This window comes from Rhipicephalus sanguineus, chromosome 7, assembly GCF_013339695.2.
Source record: "Rhipicephalus sanguineus isolate Rsan-2018 chromosome 7, BIME_Rsan_1.4, whole genome shotgun sequence".
NCBI classification, from domain to species: domain Eukaryota; kingdom Metazoa; phylum Arthropoda; class Arachnida; order Ixodida; family Ixodidae; genus Rhipicephalus; species Rhipicephalus sanguineus.
In genome coordinates, this window is record NC_051182.1 from 96,866,330 (window position 1) to 96,882,715 (window position 16,386).

At 47.0% G+C, this 16,386-nt stretch overlaps 1 protein-coding gene across 1 annotated transcript in view; it reads right to left on the reverse strand.

Moving 5' to 3' along the window:
• Positions 1 to 2,422: 2,422 nt before the first annotated feature.
• The window catches only part of LOC119399617 (integrator complex subunit 7), a 49,537-nt gene continuing 35,573 nt past the window's right edge, over positions 2,423 to 16,386 (reverse strand). Inside the window, exons 13-20 of the mRNA XM_037666419.2 lie at positions 15,502 to 15,696; positions 14,816 to 14,919; positions 12,892 to 12,960; positions 9,930 to 10,080; positions 9,109 to 9,207; positions 8,284 to 8,481; positions 4,582 to 4,749; positions 2,423 to 3,138 (exon numbers count right to left, since the gene is read on the reverse strand). Of these exons, the coding sequence (XP_037522347.1) occupies positions 2,998 to 3,138; positions 4,582 to 4,749; positions 8,284 to 8,481; positions 9,109 to 9,207; positions 9,930 to 10,080; positions 12,892 to 12,960; positions 14,816 to 14,919; positions 15,502 to 15,696 (1,125 nt within the window). The 3' untranslated portion in view covers positions 2,423 to 2,997. The remainder of the gene's footprint in view (positions 3,139 to 4,581; positions 4,750 to 8,283; positions 8,482 to 9,108; positions 9,208 to 9,929; positions 10,081 to 12,891; positions 12,961 to 14,815; positions 14,920 to 15,501; positions 15,697 to 16,386) is intronic.

A 16,386-nucleotide genomic window follows, 5' to 3' on the forward strand; every position in this document is an offset into this window, starting at 1 on the left:
AGACGCTGCCTGCGTCAGCGTCGCGAGGCGAGAGAGAGGGGGGGGACCGTAGGAGAGAGGGGGAAACGTAGGAGGAGAGGGTGAGGCCGCCCCTAAAATCGGAGAGCAGCTGCACCGCCAACGCCATCTAGCGTACCTTCACCCAACCGCCATATTGTATGCATGACTATGAGACAGCGCCCTCTAGGAAACGAGACGAGAAATGGAATGCGTCCAGCGCCATCTAGTATATCGTCACCCAACTGCAGTTTGCATGCATCTCTATGGGACAGCGCCCTATATTGTACGATAAAGGGATATACAAAATCAGGGTTCCCCTGATTTTGTTTTCGTCATAAATGACGTTAAGCTCAGGGGAACGTTTGTTTTCGGCGTTGCCGTTTTGCCTTTCCAGGGCGAGAGCGCGTTCACGATCGTTTTCATTCATGGCAGAAAGTCAGCGCCATCGCCATCGTTATCACGTGTAGTGGGTACATTCCACTATACGGTGGCTACATACAGGGGACGCACAGCCCACGCCTTAAGGAGCTTCGCCCCTAAAAATTCGCCAGGCCTGCGCAGAACACGCAGCAGTCACAGCGTAAGCTGGAACAGCAGCCTTTCTAGAGCCCGTTCTATACTCTCTTGGGGAAACTTATACAAGTACACATGCAAAGTACCCACTACGCCATAAATCACCATAATTTTTCTGTAGTAGCGAAGCACCCACTATGCCATTTCTCCTCATTCTTCGGAGAATCATGGTACCTGTTACATATCTGTGGGGCATTATGTGCACTTTGTGCTGTGGCTAATGACGATGCAGAATTATGACTGAAACCTTTGTAACGGGTTGAAAGCATTCAATGACTGACTCCTTGAGCAATTCGCATTGTGTGACGCCAGGTTGCTATTTTACTCTTCTGCCGCGCTATATGACATATGTTAACACGATTCCTTGGCCGACATGACGCCTGTATGGAGTATTTTTTGCGGAGAAGTTGCAAGCACCATCGTAACACTGTGGTGGAATACTCGACTGCCACGCACAGGGCGCGGGTTAAAATCCCGTCCGATCCTAGAAATTTGTTTCTCATTTCATTTTTTCTTATTTCACGCGGTAACGGTTATGGACACCAGCTGCGGCGGACAACTATGGTGCCAAAATCGGCTGTTGTGATCCCATAACAGCTTTCGCTGTAACAAAGTTCGGTGCCGACCATGCCCTCTCCACGCTGGCCTGTGTGACAGGCGCGCAAAAGCCCACTTGCGTTAATATAGACATCTCTGGTTGCTAGTTTTCGTTTTTCGCACAATTTCAACATATCATTCTAAAAAGACAGGGCGTGCAAACACGGACACAAGAAAGAAGTCAGGACACCACAAACGCCGACTAACAACTGAAGAGACGCACAACGGTGGTGTCCTGAATTCTTTCTTGTGTCCGTGTTTGCACGCCCTGTCTTTTTAGAATGAGTTAACATATCTTTGCTTTGGAATTCCTGCCTCAGGTACGCGCTAACACTGTACTCTTAGATGTGCATAATTGCTCACGTTGCATGATCTCAGTTGTTCCGGATTGCCAAGTTTTCTCGTGAACCGAAAAACGATTTAAAACATTTCGGTTTCTCTCCGGAACGAAATAATAGATAAGGTTTCGGTTACGTTTTCGTTCCGGTCAAAAATATCGTTTTTTTCGTTTTTGGTTTTTGGTTTTCGTTCCGTTCCGACACCCTGACCATAACTGCTAGACCACCCGGTGGGTGTTGCAAGGTTTTGAAAGAAGACACCGATTACTAAAAGCGTACAGGTTTATTTACCTGCATCAACTGTACAAATCAATGTTTCCTGCAATTTTCACCACTTCATCAAGCACAGACAAAGAAAAAAAAAGAAAATTCTGCCCTCTGCATGACGAAATAAAAGTGAAGTGAAATATTTAGAAAAATGCACTGAAGACAGAGCTGAAGAGCTTTCTTTGGATAGATCTGTCGTCCAGCGCATTTTTTTTATAAACCATTGATTTTTACAACGGGACAGGTTAAAAGTGGTGCTTCTGAGCTGATTTGGCCAAAGGATTCCGTGTGCAGCTCTGTTAGGATATCAGTGCAGGTCTTTCTGACAGGCCTGTGAGGCACATTTTAAATAGTGCAGCGAGTAGGGCGAGTTAGTGCATATTCGTCTTGTACACATCACAAACACGGGAAAGAACGAAACACAAATGCTGAAGCACGTGTTCGAAGTGTGTTCTGTTCGTTCTTGTGTCCTTGTGTGTTTGCACTGTGTTACAAGATGCACATTTTAAATCGTGAGCCCGAACGACTCGACGCAGTTGGCCATGGCATGACTATGCATTTAAACCCGCTGGCACTTTCAAAAACGTTAGCGTACCATATTTATTTGAAAAACATCTCGCGTCTGCTATTTCATCACGCTACACCAATTTTTACGCGCTAAACTCACAGCCTGGCAATGAGACATGCTGGAACACTCCAGACAGGCCTGGCCGTGCTCGCTCGTATGTGCAAATGCCTTGTACAAAAATGCTGGAACGTCTTAAAACAACAAGAGCACCATGCAAATACACTGCTGTTTTCCAAACATGAAACCTAAAAGTTTGGATAAACAGGCACCTAAGATGAACAAAGGTTCAGTAAAATGGAACACTGGGCCAGTTGGTACAGCTTCAAAGTGAGCACAAACAAAGGTGTTTGCTTTCAAATGACGTCGTGAAGGTTGGACAACAATATCGATATTGTCAATGCTCCTACTGTGCCAAAGAAAAATGGAAGTAAAGATGACGTGTATTACGAAAGCATTTCAGTCCGGTGCACACTGTCCTCTGGTGGAAGGCTTACGAAAGAAAGACATCCACAGCCAGTTTCAGCCATAGGGGAATCCACGGTACAGTCGTGGAACACTAGCTTTCTCGCAGAAGGACGTGATGGTTCTTCAAAACGGGACAGTTCACGCTAGTCCAACAACTTGTACAGTCAGTGAAGGAGTGTAACAGTTCAACTAGGGCACGCGTGCTGGTGCTGGGAAGGGCTGAGGTGGCGGAGGAGGTGCCGGAGGCTTCAGCGCGGGTGCCATGCCAGATGGCCCTGCCATTGACGTCGACGGCTTGGCTTCGTCATGGCATTTTACAGTCAGCGACACCTGGGCAGAGGAGCATTCTGAGTAAACTGGTAATCCATTACTTGAGTATGAAGCAGGTAATCCATTACTTGAGTATGATTACACAACAGAAAAAAAAGATGTGGACGCTGTAGCGGGTTTGTGTCTTGTCTCACGTCCACATCTTTTTTTGTTGTGCAATCATACTGAAGTAATGGATTATTACATGGGGACAAATTGCTAAGGCCCGATACTGCGAAGGACACTACAAACAAACACAGTTGACTCATAATTCGACCCCAGTTCTTCAATTAAGTAGGTCCAAGTTGGTACCCATACATTTCTAGAGGCCAAAGCTCTTGCCATTTCCAACAAAAAATCACTTATTGCGAAATGTAACAAACCTCTGACTTAGAACCATCATAGGAGGAAATGTAACGGAGAAATAGAAGGGCCTTGAAGGCTCCTCAACCTGGCCTTTAGATTCCCAAGGGTTTCAAGGAGTTCTGCAAACATTTTCCCAAAGGCCACAAAACGTTTGTATCTCATACCAGCGAAAAATTGGGGCAGAGGGACGTTTAAAGATACCAAGCTGCTCTATCCACTTACCTACAAAACTAAATCGAGTGCTTTAGCGTTTAAACAAAACTGCACAGTGCGAGTCCCCAAAGTGAAAGCATCCTCAGTGTGCAGCTAGGCTCCAAGCAAAATGTGGCTGCTGCAGTTGGGAATCGAACCCACAACCACCAAACCATCCAGGCAAGCAGCAATTCTTAAAATGCCCGCAAGAGGCTTCACCATTAAAGGGGCCCTGCAACACTTTTTCAGCATGGCCCAAAAACGCTGCCAATCGACAGTCGAGGCTCCCGAGAACACGCAAGCGAAACATTATATATAGTAAAGCACGCAGCCTGGGATTTAGTACAATAAATTCTCAAAGTCAGCTAAAAATTGCTTCCTCTTCTCTCGACAAATGATGCTATTTACTCAAAATCACTGCGTCATTGACTCAAGTTCCACACCATTGGCTGATTTGGGTGCGCTCGGTAGTTACTGCGGCTGCCGCGAGAGGCCGCCACTTGCCCACGCATGTGCGATCGCACTGAAAGTACGTTGCGCATTCAAAGAAAAAAAAAAAGACAAAGTGCTCAGGGTCACGAGGCGCGAGTGACGTACCTTCTTCCCCCGTGCCATTCCTCCCTGCTTAGCTTCCAGCGCTTTCATCGGAACGAGAAAAAGCAATTACAGCGTGCGACAAATCTTTGCAACTCCACTCGTACTGGACAGATACGAAAAATTTTTGCGACGGTTGATTCGTGAGGCATTAAGCTCCTTTAGTGAAGTCATTCTATGGCTACTTAGAAAAGTGTTGCAGGGCCCCATTACCCATTGCAGCCATTTCCTCCTCTTTGTCTCACTCCAGTCACCTTGGCTAGAGAAGACTATGAGTGAGCTGTGCCATGGGAGCAAAAGCGAGGCACTTGCCTGCGGACCGGTCTTCCACAGGGTGTGCTGGGCGTCCAGCACGGACGTGTCGATGGTGACCGTGTGCAGTCCCTGGCCAGTCAGTGCCACCAGGAACTGGGCCTGGAAGTAGTCGTTGTGCGGCTGCACCACCTCGCTCAGCTGGACGGTGTCGCCTCCGGATGAGACCTGCACACAGGGACCAGTCAGAGCACGCATGCCGGTTTTCCTGCACGTCACTGGTGACTATGTGACATGGAGGAAGAAATAAGCCAGGAGAGAGCATTACGCGATGCAGCTAACCTTGAGAAGTGAACATTGTGTGAAACCTTTTTTTTTACTCGTAGTACAGGCCTATTATGTAACCGTAGCACGTTGGCTGACTTTTAAGGAGGTCGAGTGCAAAGAGGCACGAGAAAAGAAGGCACATAACCACACAGTGGCACTGCACGTGCGTGTTCCTTCTTTCGTCCCTGTGCTTTCCGTGCTCATCACCCGAAAAAGTATGAAATACAGTCAAACCTCGATACAGTAGAACCCCGCTGTTACGTTCCTCACTGCTGCGTTTTCCCGGCTGTTACGTCGTTTTCCGCCGGTCCCGGCATAGCTCCCATAGGATACAATGTATTGGGAACCCCGCTGTTACGTCGTAACTGTCGGACGTTCCCGTATTATACGTCGCGAAGTGCACTCGGAGCCGACCGAGTGACTACCGAAGAGAGCGGCCACGGTGCATTTTCACGCAGCTTTTCCTGATTTGACCGTAACATTAGGCTCATTAGAGGCGCAAGCAACAGGATTTTTCGATTGATGCAAACAAAAGCATGGCCTTCGAGATTCACATTGAAAAGATGGCGTCTATGACGTAATTGCTCGCGAAAGCAAGGCCTTCGAGATTGGCATTTACTATTGACAAAAGCATAGCCTTTGAGATTTGTATTGCACAAACATGGCGTCTATGACGTATTGTTTGTAAAAGCAAGGCCTTCGAGATAGGTATTTACTTCTGCCATCGCGTTGGCGTAGACTCATCATCATCGTTATTTGTCGGAGGACGAGAGGAGTTCCGAGCTGGTTGGAGCTCGCATGGTCGTGCGTGCGGTTCGCGGTCGGACTCGCGGCGCTGGTCGTGATTGCGTGTGCTTAGTTCTTTCATGCCTACAGCTGTTGGTGTTAAAAAAATCACATACGTTGATTACATTTCTGTGGATGAGGCCGTCCCCGGCTCCGCGTTTCTATCCGTCGACTAGATCGCATCTGAGCGCGCCAATTTTCGTGCTGCACGTAAGCATTGAAATAAAATTCTGTGCCACTAAATATTTTGTCGTTTTTCCTGTTTTTCGGCTCTTGCGTTTCCCGTCTCTTACGTTTATTTTCTACGGTCCCTTCAAAAACGTATCAGCGGGGTTCTACTGTATATCGAACGGCACGGCGATCGCGAAATAGTTCGATATATCCAGAATTCGATATAAAAAATCACGTAAAACATGCGTCAAGAACTTGTGGAAAACAACCAACGAACCAATCGTGGTGCAGTAAATACTCACTTGAAGATTCAAACAAAGTATTTATTGTGTTGGCTTAAAATACTGAAAAAGAGTAGCCTGCTTTTTGTTGGCAATGGCGTGTTTGACGACTGCGTCCTCAACATAGTCCAGGCGATCCACAAGTGAAAGGCCGGTGCCTTCAATCACGCTGCAGTGGCGGCGCGCAAGGGCCAAAGCGGCTACGACCTCAGCTGATGTCGGGAGCGGGGCACCATCAGCGCTTGCGGGATCCACCTCGGCAGCGTCTTCATTCGGCTGCTCAGCGGTAGCTTCGGCGACGATCTCTACATCCGTTAGCTCCGCCGTTGTACCAGTGCTGTCGTCACCTCCAACGAAGTCTTCGATGCACATGCTTTGCGGCTCCGCACCAACAAAGCTCTCCAGCTTGCTCCACGTTTCGGCGAGCTCGCTTTCTTCATCGGCGCATGCCAACCCAGCTTCCTCGGATTCTTCCACTGATGCTTCGTCAGTGTGTCCACCGAAGCCCGCGTGCTGACTCTTCTCGGCCTTGGCCTTTATGTCGGCTTTGTTTTTGAGCAGAGTACTCAATGTGCTCCTTGGTATGCCTAACCCGTCCGCGACGCTCGACTTCTTCTCACCATTCTCAACGCGCTGGATTGCTTCCAGTTTTGCTGCAAAAGTCAGGGTCGTCCGTTTCTTCGTGTCTGCAGCCATCGCTACACACACCACAACGCGCGGCAGGCCTAACACACGAGCATAACAACGACCGATGCGACGGATGCCTGGCGATACTATCAAGGAGGAGCTGGTGCAACAAGTGCAGTGCGTCGTTGCTGCAAGGATGCGGCGTGCATATGCCGCTACGTTCAAGTGGCGCACTCGGCGCCATCGATGTGTGCAGCAGTCGTAAACGCCCACCGCGCTACCGCTATTTTCGAGAGTTGCGGGAAAGCTCGCCACCTGTCAACGGAGCGCGGCGGGAAAGCTCGCCGCCTGTCAACGGAGCGCGGGCGGTTTGGGGTGGCCGAGTTCGATATATCCATTATATGTCAAACTTCGTTCGAAATAAAAAATTAAAAATGCATGCGATTTCCCACGTGATATAGGAACCGTTCGATATAGGCAATAATTCGATATGTCCGTGTTCGATATATCGAGGTTTGACTGTACCTATAATCCCGCACTGCTACCCTTGCATTGGCTTAGTATGTTTGTGGGACCACGCTGTCATAGCTTCACCTGCACTGCATGCGCGCTCTGACATGACTACAACATCTTCAGCTGATATTCCACTTTAAGCCGAAAGCCTGAGATGCCTCGTCAAGTGCGAAAATTGACTGTCGGCATACCTCGGCATCGGTGTCAACACGAGTGATGCAAAAGATCATCATGTGATGAGATCGTGCAGATGTCACCCACCACAAAAAATTGTGACATCATCGTGATGTGACATGATGATGTCATCAGGTGACATCGTCACTTGGTCAAAGGTGGGCCACATCTCAGGCAAATGCATAAGGGACCCTGTGAGGTTTTTTTCTCTTTTTGGCTGCAATCATGTTGTACAACACATCTGTTGAAAATGGAAGACGATGACGGTCGCGCACTGCGCGCCTGCAATCATCATTAGGATGAGGGTGGAATTAAAGGGAAAAGAAGAAGGGAGCCATGTCGTCGGTCTCTGTTCTTTACATTTGGTGCCGAAACCCGGGACTATGACTCCGGCTTGAACTGAGACCAAGACGGCGACTCATGGATTGCTGAGGCAGCGTCCGTCGCCTGGAGGTTCGCGAGGCGGGAGCCCCTTACGATGACTTCGGTTCTGGTCTGTCCTTGCCCTTCAAGACGACGGCCCGAGGTTCGCAAGGCTAGGATGTCCATGAAGAAAGAAGAGTTACATCCTTTAAGCCCGGCCCTCGGAGCAGCTAACGGTATGTCTGGCCATCCATTAGATTTTTGCTTCGGCACTTCGCCAACAATCTGGCCCCTTCAGGTCATTTTCGGACTTTTCATACTGTTTGTTCAGTTCCTTCAGCTGCTCGCGCACATCTTTGAGTCGTCTGCTCTCGACCTCCTTGCACTCGGTCAGCTTCTTCCGGCACCTAATTTTGTCCTTGCCCCCATGTTATGTGCACACTTCCCTCGCCGGGGATGCATTATTAGAAGAGACAATGCTGCCAAAGGAATATGAGAAACGTCCACTGCTGACATTCACCTTGGTGTCCGTCGTGGCGTTCTGGTTCCGGCTGGGCGGTGTGGTGGTGAGGGAGACGAGAACCTTGTGGACGGTGCGGGCAGGTGACCCTGGTGGTGATCGGTGCTGCACCACGCCCTCGACGCGCAACGCCAGCTGTGCCTGCTGCGCCAGGAACAGGGGTTCACCCGTGCCCTTCTGCTGGGGTGACACGGCCAGCTGCGCACAACACAGGACGGTCAAGGCATGATCGTATAACGCAGCTGCACAGATATGAACGTTAAACCTTGCAAAGGGCTGGCACGAAGTCAGGTACACAAGCGTAGCAAACCAGGTTTTTCCTTAAAAGGGCCAGTAAACAGGCCCCGACTTTCTTTTACACCTCAAAAATAAGCTCACTCCTTCGTTCAGGTGGCCGTGGCAATCACATTGAGCGAATATCACAGTGCTCGGCACCACGCAGACACCCCATTTTGAAAAACGATTCCCGCGCCCCTCTCCTGTACCTGACCAGTCCTCTTTTCCTGCAAAGTGACGTAATGTTGCCCATGGGCAACTTTACGTAGCACCGATCTCGTCGATTGGTCCTCTGCACTGCAAAACTGCATCTTTCACATAACTAGCTTATCAGTGCCTTGCACCGCAATTCCTCACCGCGGCGCACGCGAGCGATTGACACGACCGACGCGTGAAAGAAGCCTTGCTCAGTCATTGATAATAATAATAATAACGAGTGCTGGGGTTTTACGTCCCAAAAGATTTAATAAAGAAGGACATCTAACGCGAACCAGCTGTCTTAGTTCTTGGCACCAACAACAAGATCTCTAGTCACAAAGCACGTAGTACCTTGATGGTAGTGGCCTGCAGGGCTTGGAAGAAGTACCGTGGTAGGCACGGGGCCACCAGCACTAGCTCCTGGCTAAGCCGTTCCACCAGCTGCACCTGCTGCTCGTGTGACACAAAAAGGAAGAAAGGTGCTCCTTTAATCAATAAGCTTGACAAGCGTAACAAAGGTATTTGGGCTATGAATACTCCCTCTGCAGTCGGTTGGGTTCGTTCTTAACGCACACATACCCACATCACCACACATTCATGCTCTCTTTTATTCACACTTATCGATCACATTCACAATGCCATCCACACCAATCGCCACGAAATGGTGATGCTCGAAAAGAACGCTAACAGAAGAAAGTTGCAGTATGCACAAACAAGGCGTGGTGTTTGTGCACACTTCTTTCTGATATTAGTGTCGTTTTCACGCATCACCACTTCACAATGAATTACCAACTCGCTCAACCGCCCATCCTTTTCCAAATCTCTGGCTCTCGTTCCTGCATACACATCCACAACATTCTTAGTCCTTCACGACGTCTGTTAAATGAGTGCAGTCCAAATATGACTCGAGTATGCCGACCTATATCCAGAGGGCCACAGGGCACTGCCATTTAGAACAGTAAAGAACCGGGCTAGTTGATTTTCCACAGTAGTAAGCGCTGAAGCACCTGTCCTCATCTTTTCTTTGTCCTCCCGTCTTGCTCCGCAATTCACAAAGTAACACGGCACCGCGACGCACCTCTCTGCTACACGAGAGCTGGTGATTGTGCATACAAGACCGACACGAGATTCTTCAAAGACATAATCTCAACGTGGCTATGGAGAAGCCTCACCTGTGGTGTGAGGGTGTTCTGGTGTCGCAGGTCGCGCAACCAGAGCAGTCCCCGGTGTGCAGCCTCCAGGAGCCGGTGCTCGCTGAGCGAGGAGGAACCGGAGCTCGGCTGCTGCTCCATCCACACCAGGCTGCCACCTTCCTCGCTTGAGCTTAAACACATCACAGAAGTCTGAGACATAGGCATCAAAACACTATGTTGTGGATCCACTACACAATGGCCCATATTATAATTGAGTCAGTCCGTTGGCCATCATTACAAAACTGCCTTTTCACATGATGATACCTTTAGTGATATCCAATATTCAATATAAGCGTGCACACAGATACCAGAGAAAGATCATCTTAACATGCGAAGCAGCGCACACCAATGAGACACGAAATGAAGAAATGACTAGGCAGGGCCACCGTTGTGTTTCTTCCCTTTGTGTCGCATTTCTGTGTACTGCTTCAGCGTTAAGATGATCTGTTACCAACTCACCCAACTTTCAACTTTACTGAACCAGAGAAAGAAGCTTTCATAAGGTCTATACAAAGGATCTACAGTCTTTTGCATAGACCTTACGAACACATGCGTGTCAGGTGCTGGGTCAGAATTCACGGTTACATCCCAAGGTTACATCCATCAAGGTTCAAGGTGACATCCATCAAGGTTACATTCAAGGTTATCATTCAAGGTTACATCCATCAAAGCAGGTCAAGGCTGAGCTGTTTTAACACCCTCATTTCCATCATTGAGAAATATTTTGGAGGACAAACAAAAGATGTAAAAGTATGGATGTCGTTTTTAAGTGCCGTTGAGTCGCATGCAACTCCTGGTGACGCTATCATTATATTAACACTACTGAGACGTTTTTATTACAAGTTCTTTAAGCTCATTTAGTTCTTCACTATGGCTTAAAAATACCACCGAATCATCCTGTGCGTGGGTGGTTTCGTTTTCTTTTACCTTCCACTCTGGATGACATTTTCACTCCATTAAACTGGTGGTCTCGTGACCGTAATAATTGGTAGTTTGCCAATCCACAGGGTTCTCAGAACAGTTCAACAGCCCAATAGCTCAAAAGAAACTAGCTTCTTTCATACTTCTGCAAGGTCCACTACCTACACCCACTGGGGATGTGCAAATACCGAATAGTAGCTTTCGAATTTAATGAGCTTGACAAGCGTAAGAAGGGCATCCAGGCTATGAATACTCCCTCTGCAGTGGGTTGTGTTCATTCTTAAGGGGGGAAGAGGGTTTTTAAAAATCATCAAGATTCCCTTTACCAAATTTAATGAAACTGCACAGTCTTGTTCAGTTTTCTTTGCTGATTCCAAATATGCAATTATTCTTTGAATATGTCCATTAGTTCCAAAGTTAATTCAAATTAATTAGCATTGTTTCTGGGAACAATGGAGCAAGAACTACTCATCGAAATCTTGCTTTAGGCACATAGCCGGATACTAGGAAACATAAGCTTCACAGGGGTAGGAATACTTTTTTGATGTGCAAACTATTAAGCATTAAGGGCACTACCTCTTTCTCAAGTACGATGAACCAACAAGCCCGCATCGCCAACCTAGTTGAACAGAAAGCTTTGATATGCTGTATAATTCTTAATAGTTTGCACATCAAAAAAGTATTCCTACCCCTGTGAAGCTTATGTTTCCTAGTATCCGGCTATGTGCCTAAAGCAAGATTTTGATGAGCAGTTCTTGCTCCATTGTTCCCAGAAACAATGCTAATTAATTTTAAGTAACTTTGGAACTAATGGACATATTTAAAGAATAATTGCATACTTGGAATCAGCTAAGAAAACTAAACAAGACTGTGCAGTTTCATTAAATTTGGTAAAGGGAATCTTGATGATTTTTACAAACCCTCTTCCCCCCTTAATGCAGGCATACCCACCGACACCACCACACATTCATACCGAATCAAATTAGGATCAAATCAAATACCGAATCAAATTAAGAAAAAAAGTCAGATATCATAGCAATTGAATATAAAAAATTTAATTTTCACAGGTCTCAAGCTTTACAAGTTTTCATGCAAAATGAGTAGCTGCTTCACAGGTTCAGGAGTCTGCTTCTCCTTAAAAAATTAGGATTCCTTTTTCAATCCAGAACATGGGAGCTTGGCGTGGGCGTGCCCGATGTACTCTTTTTCTTTCTTTCTTTCTACCGCTTCGCGCAATGTTCTCTCCTCACTTTTTCCTTGCCAGGAATAGGACCTTCGTGGACGTGCTTGGCAGCTCAAACTTCTGCTGCTACGGGCAACAACAACGGTCACGCATGAAACAATGAAAGGCAACAGTGAGGTGTTGCAACATGAAATGACAAGTGACCGCGATAAAAGATCAGACTGCCATATCAGAAAGGGCTGACCGCCGACAAGTCCACGATCGAGAGGGCGTCAATTATCGGAAAACGGCTCAATTATCGGAAAACGGCGCGTACAAATACGCACGTGACCGCCTTCGCAGGCTGCATTTCTGTACCTGGCAGGCGCTGGGTTTAGTGAAAAAATGCTCTCATTTACAGCAAAATTGTTACAAAAATTACTGCAAGGTTGCTGCAAAATTACTGTGATACTGTTGCGATATTACTGGGACAATGTGCTCGTTTAATTTGCCAAACTAGCACATCGTGGAAACGGAGTAGAAATATCTGTTCCACTGTGGCGTTTTCCTTCAAAATCGTCGAGCAGCAGTGCGGAATGATAGAAATATATTGAGCTACAACTATATCAGAGAAATCGAATGGTAGATATTCGATTCACGGAACAAACTATTCGGAGAGCTACCATTCGATTCGTATTTGAACATTCGAGTATTCCCACACTTCTAGTTACCACAGGAAAGACCAGGAAGTAAACCAGATGAACTTTAGTTTTGAGGATGACATCCTAATCAAGAGAACAGATCACTATAATTTTTTCTAAGCGCTTTCACATAGGCTTTTTTGACAAGAGTGCTCACTTGATGCCCTGGTTGTATTGGGAGATGCGGTCGATGGCTTGCATGACCAGAAGGGCATTCTGCTGCAACCTGGTTTGAGAGGTCAAAGGTCAAGGGCAAACCACAATCGCGGGGCGTTTCACATCAGTGATGGTCGACTAACCAGCCAACACGTGCACCTTCATGAGTAACGGGAAACTAGTGGGTCGATTGTAATCTCAACTAAGCATGCATGTATCCTGCACAGCGAATGTATCAGTAACTATTTTATGCGAGTGATTCATGCAGAATCACAGTCAAGAATGTGCTGCCTTCACTCTGCACAATATATAGACTCTTTATCAACACACTCAAACCTCATTATAACAGTCACACCTGCCACGAAAATAACTTCGTTATATCCGAAAATTCGTTATAAACGTTTATTTGTAACACTGTGGCTATGACAAGAGTATTCCTCATTTTCTTTGTTATAACCGATAATTCGTTATATCCGTGTTCGTTATAGCGAGGTCTGAGTGTACATTCAACATAGTTCACGTCCCCTGTAGGATGAAGTCTCTGATCTACTAGGCTCTCTCCACATCCTTTTCTTACCTTTATAGCGACCACCTAGGTAGTCTAGCAGTACAACAGCTACCTTCTCTACACAAAATATTGACAAATCTGATCAGCTCTATCTCTTTGTAATCTCAATGCAAATATCACTAGGAAGATCATCAATCGCAATGGCTAGTGAAGTATCATAGTTGAAAAGAGCCTTCCTGTCCAAACTGAATATTCACCAAGGACAGTCACCTCGTGAGCCGAGACATTCTCAGCTGCTGAACAAACAGTGCCTGTGTGTCTAGTGCAGCGAAACTACTCGTGAAATCTCTTATAGACACTGCTTTCATTGAAGAAATTTACCTAGTTTGTTGAGTGTTGTGGTGTGGTTTGTGTACATTCCGCATCTGTCGTGCATATCACTCATTATGCCAAACAGGATGAGCATGCCAGGCGTACTACCAGGCAAACTTTTCCAGTACTCAATAAAGAATCTATACATATCTCTCTACACCCTTTTGCTTATTCCTGCCTCTAAATGTTGGGGTTTGGTACAGCCCTGGTGTTAACAAGGCGAGCCCACAGGGTATAGTAGTAAGGAAATGCACTTATTCGTTCAGTAAATGTAACTGAAGCCAAGGAATGCACATGGCAGCTAAAGTCTATTCAGTTTCAGATACACATAAAATACATGTTGTGTATTCCTGTTCTTAATGACCTTCGAGTATGCTGGTGCTCAGGCAGTTAGCTACCTCAGCTGACCAGTCCCTTATCACTTCACACTACCATTATCATTTAAGGATGGCTATCTCAGCTTCAATAAGATTGTGGGGCCAAATACTGCCAAAACTGGGAGGGTCCTAGAAAACAATTTGAGAATGGCAAATGAAGACAGGAGCATGGAATGGACAGGAAATGCCGGCATCTGATATCTCTGTTGGGATTTCAGTGCACATGACGCACTGGGCGTATTACTGGTGGCTTACTGGGAGTTACATAACAAATGCCAATGTAAGAAAAATGGCATAAAGGTCAGCATGAGAGGTAGGGGTGGTAAGACGAGGTTAGGAAATCTGCAGGCTTAGAATGCATTGAGCTGCACAAAAACTTGAGATTGATGAGCGAAGTCCTTGCACTACACTAGGCCTGAACACTAACATTGGAATTTCAAAAAGCGGATGCATATCCAGTTTGAATTCACAACGGACATGACAGGTAGCAGTATTTTCTTTGCTTCGCACCTTTCTCTTAGAGTATTAACTACACCTTAGCTTTAACAAGACCAAAGAAGCTGATCCCTATGGCGATGGCACATACACAAAATTTCCATCCAAGAATAATGCCTCGAGCAGCACACAGCAATGAGGGAGTCTCTTGGACACTGGCCATTCAAGGATACAGCTGGACGTTGCGCAGGGTGCCTGGGTCTGCATCGAACAGCGTCTGGTACAGCACACCATATTGGTCGGCCAGGGACTTGAAGTCACGGGAACACTTGCGCAACTGTATGCAACGAGAAAAAAATGGCATGGCTCACAAGATGGACAGTGACAACGGAGTGAGACTTTCCAAGACACACACGTATCTGTCTCCTCTAAATATGAAAATGTTGTGGAAAGAAAGCATTACCTGCGCATTTTAACGTTCACCCCCATGAAGTATGACCAACTACAAGATGGCATGCACTGCGTGGCTGAACAAATCACATGTTGGGGGTCTGTGAACCGTTATGCTATCTGTGCAGTGCTTTTAAGGGATGTCGATATTCCTCACGTTTTATGACAGGAGGCAACTAAGTAGGGCACGGTTACACTTGCAACCAAAAAGAACTTCCCACTCATGACTCATAACAAAACTGTGCCACTTACAGTAAAAATACACTATGCTATTCCAACTAGCCTAAGAAAAAGCACTCCTGTGTCGCTTACTCTGTGGTGAATCCCTTATTTTCGATTTCTTATTACTTGCATTTTGACGTGGTCCCTCTAACGTGTCTCAATTATTGGCTGGTGGTTGTATTACAAATCCATGCATCCTGCCCCCACACCAGCTTTTCAATTCTGAAAATATGATATATAAGGTTACCTGTGCAACAACGCGGCCACACTTCTGAAGCTCGTCCCGTGTGGCCGACGCGACGGAGGCGGCAATGGCTGGCGGGGGTGCCGTGCGAAGGCAGCCGCACGCCTGCAGCAGCTGCGCGTGCGCCCGCACCCCCTCGCACCGCAGCCGTACATACTCTGCCTGGAACTGCAGCGCGTGTGCCGGTGTCGTGGCTGCCTGCACGAAGGTCCAGGCAGAAATGCGGCTATCAGACATCTGAACATTTTCTGTGCACTTCTATGACATAAGGGCGCAAGGAAAGTGGTTGCAAACGTGACAGAAATTTAGGGGGAGATGGAGTCTTGAAGTGATGAGAAGTTGTCAAACAAGAGATGTCAATGTAGCCAACACGAGGAGAATCGTCTTGCCCTGACAAACATAATTCCCCTAGGTGACATGACGGCTCCAGCGAAAGAGAAGTTCAATAACTTCTAAACGCACCGTGACAGTGATACAAATGCCTATGAACGAAAGAATCTCGGTCAAGACAGCCAGGTGAGCGAGTTGGTACCGAAACCTGAAAATGAGGGTCAGGAAGCTAAAAATCATCATGGGTGTCGTGTGCCCAGTTTGGGGTGTGATCGTTATGTGGGAAATAAAAAAAATCAGAGTTTGGCAACAAATTTCAGGTGCAAGTACCCAGAGATTGGGCTAGTCAGTGGGACTGCATTGGGTTCAAGCAGGTCAGTGCTGCCTGGACACTATGCGTGATCACGGTGCAGAGCGAGAGGTAGGAATGCGGGGGGCACTTTGTTGGAACGGCACAGAAATTTGAAATGAGCCATGAAATTGGAGGGTGTGCTTGCTCAGGTGAAGCCGCTAGCTTGGAATTTGATGGTATTTGAGCTTTTCTGGCGAACGCAGATC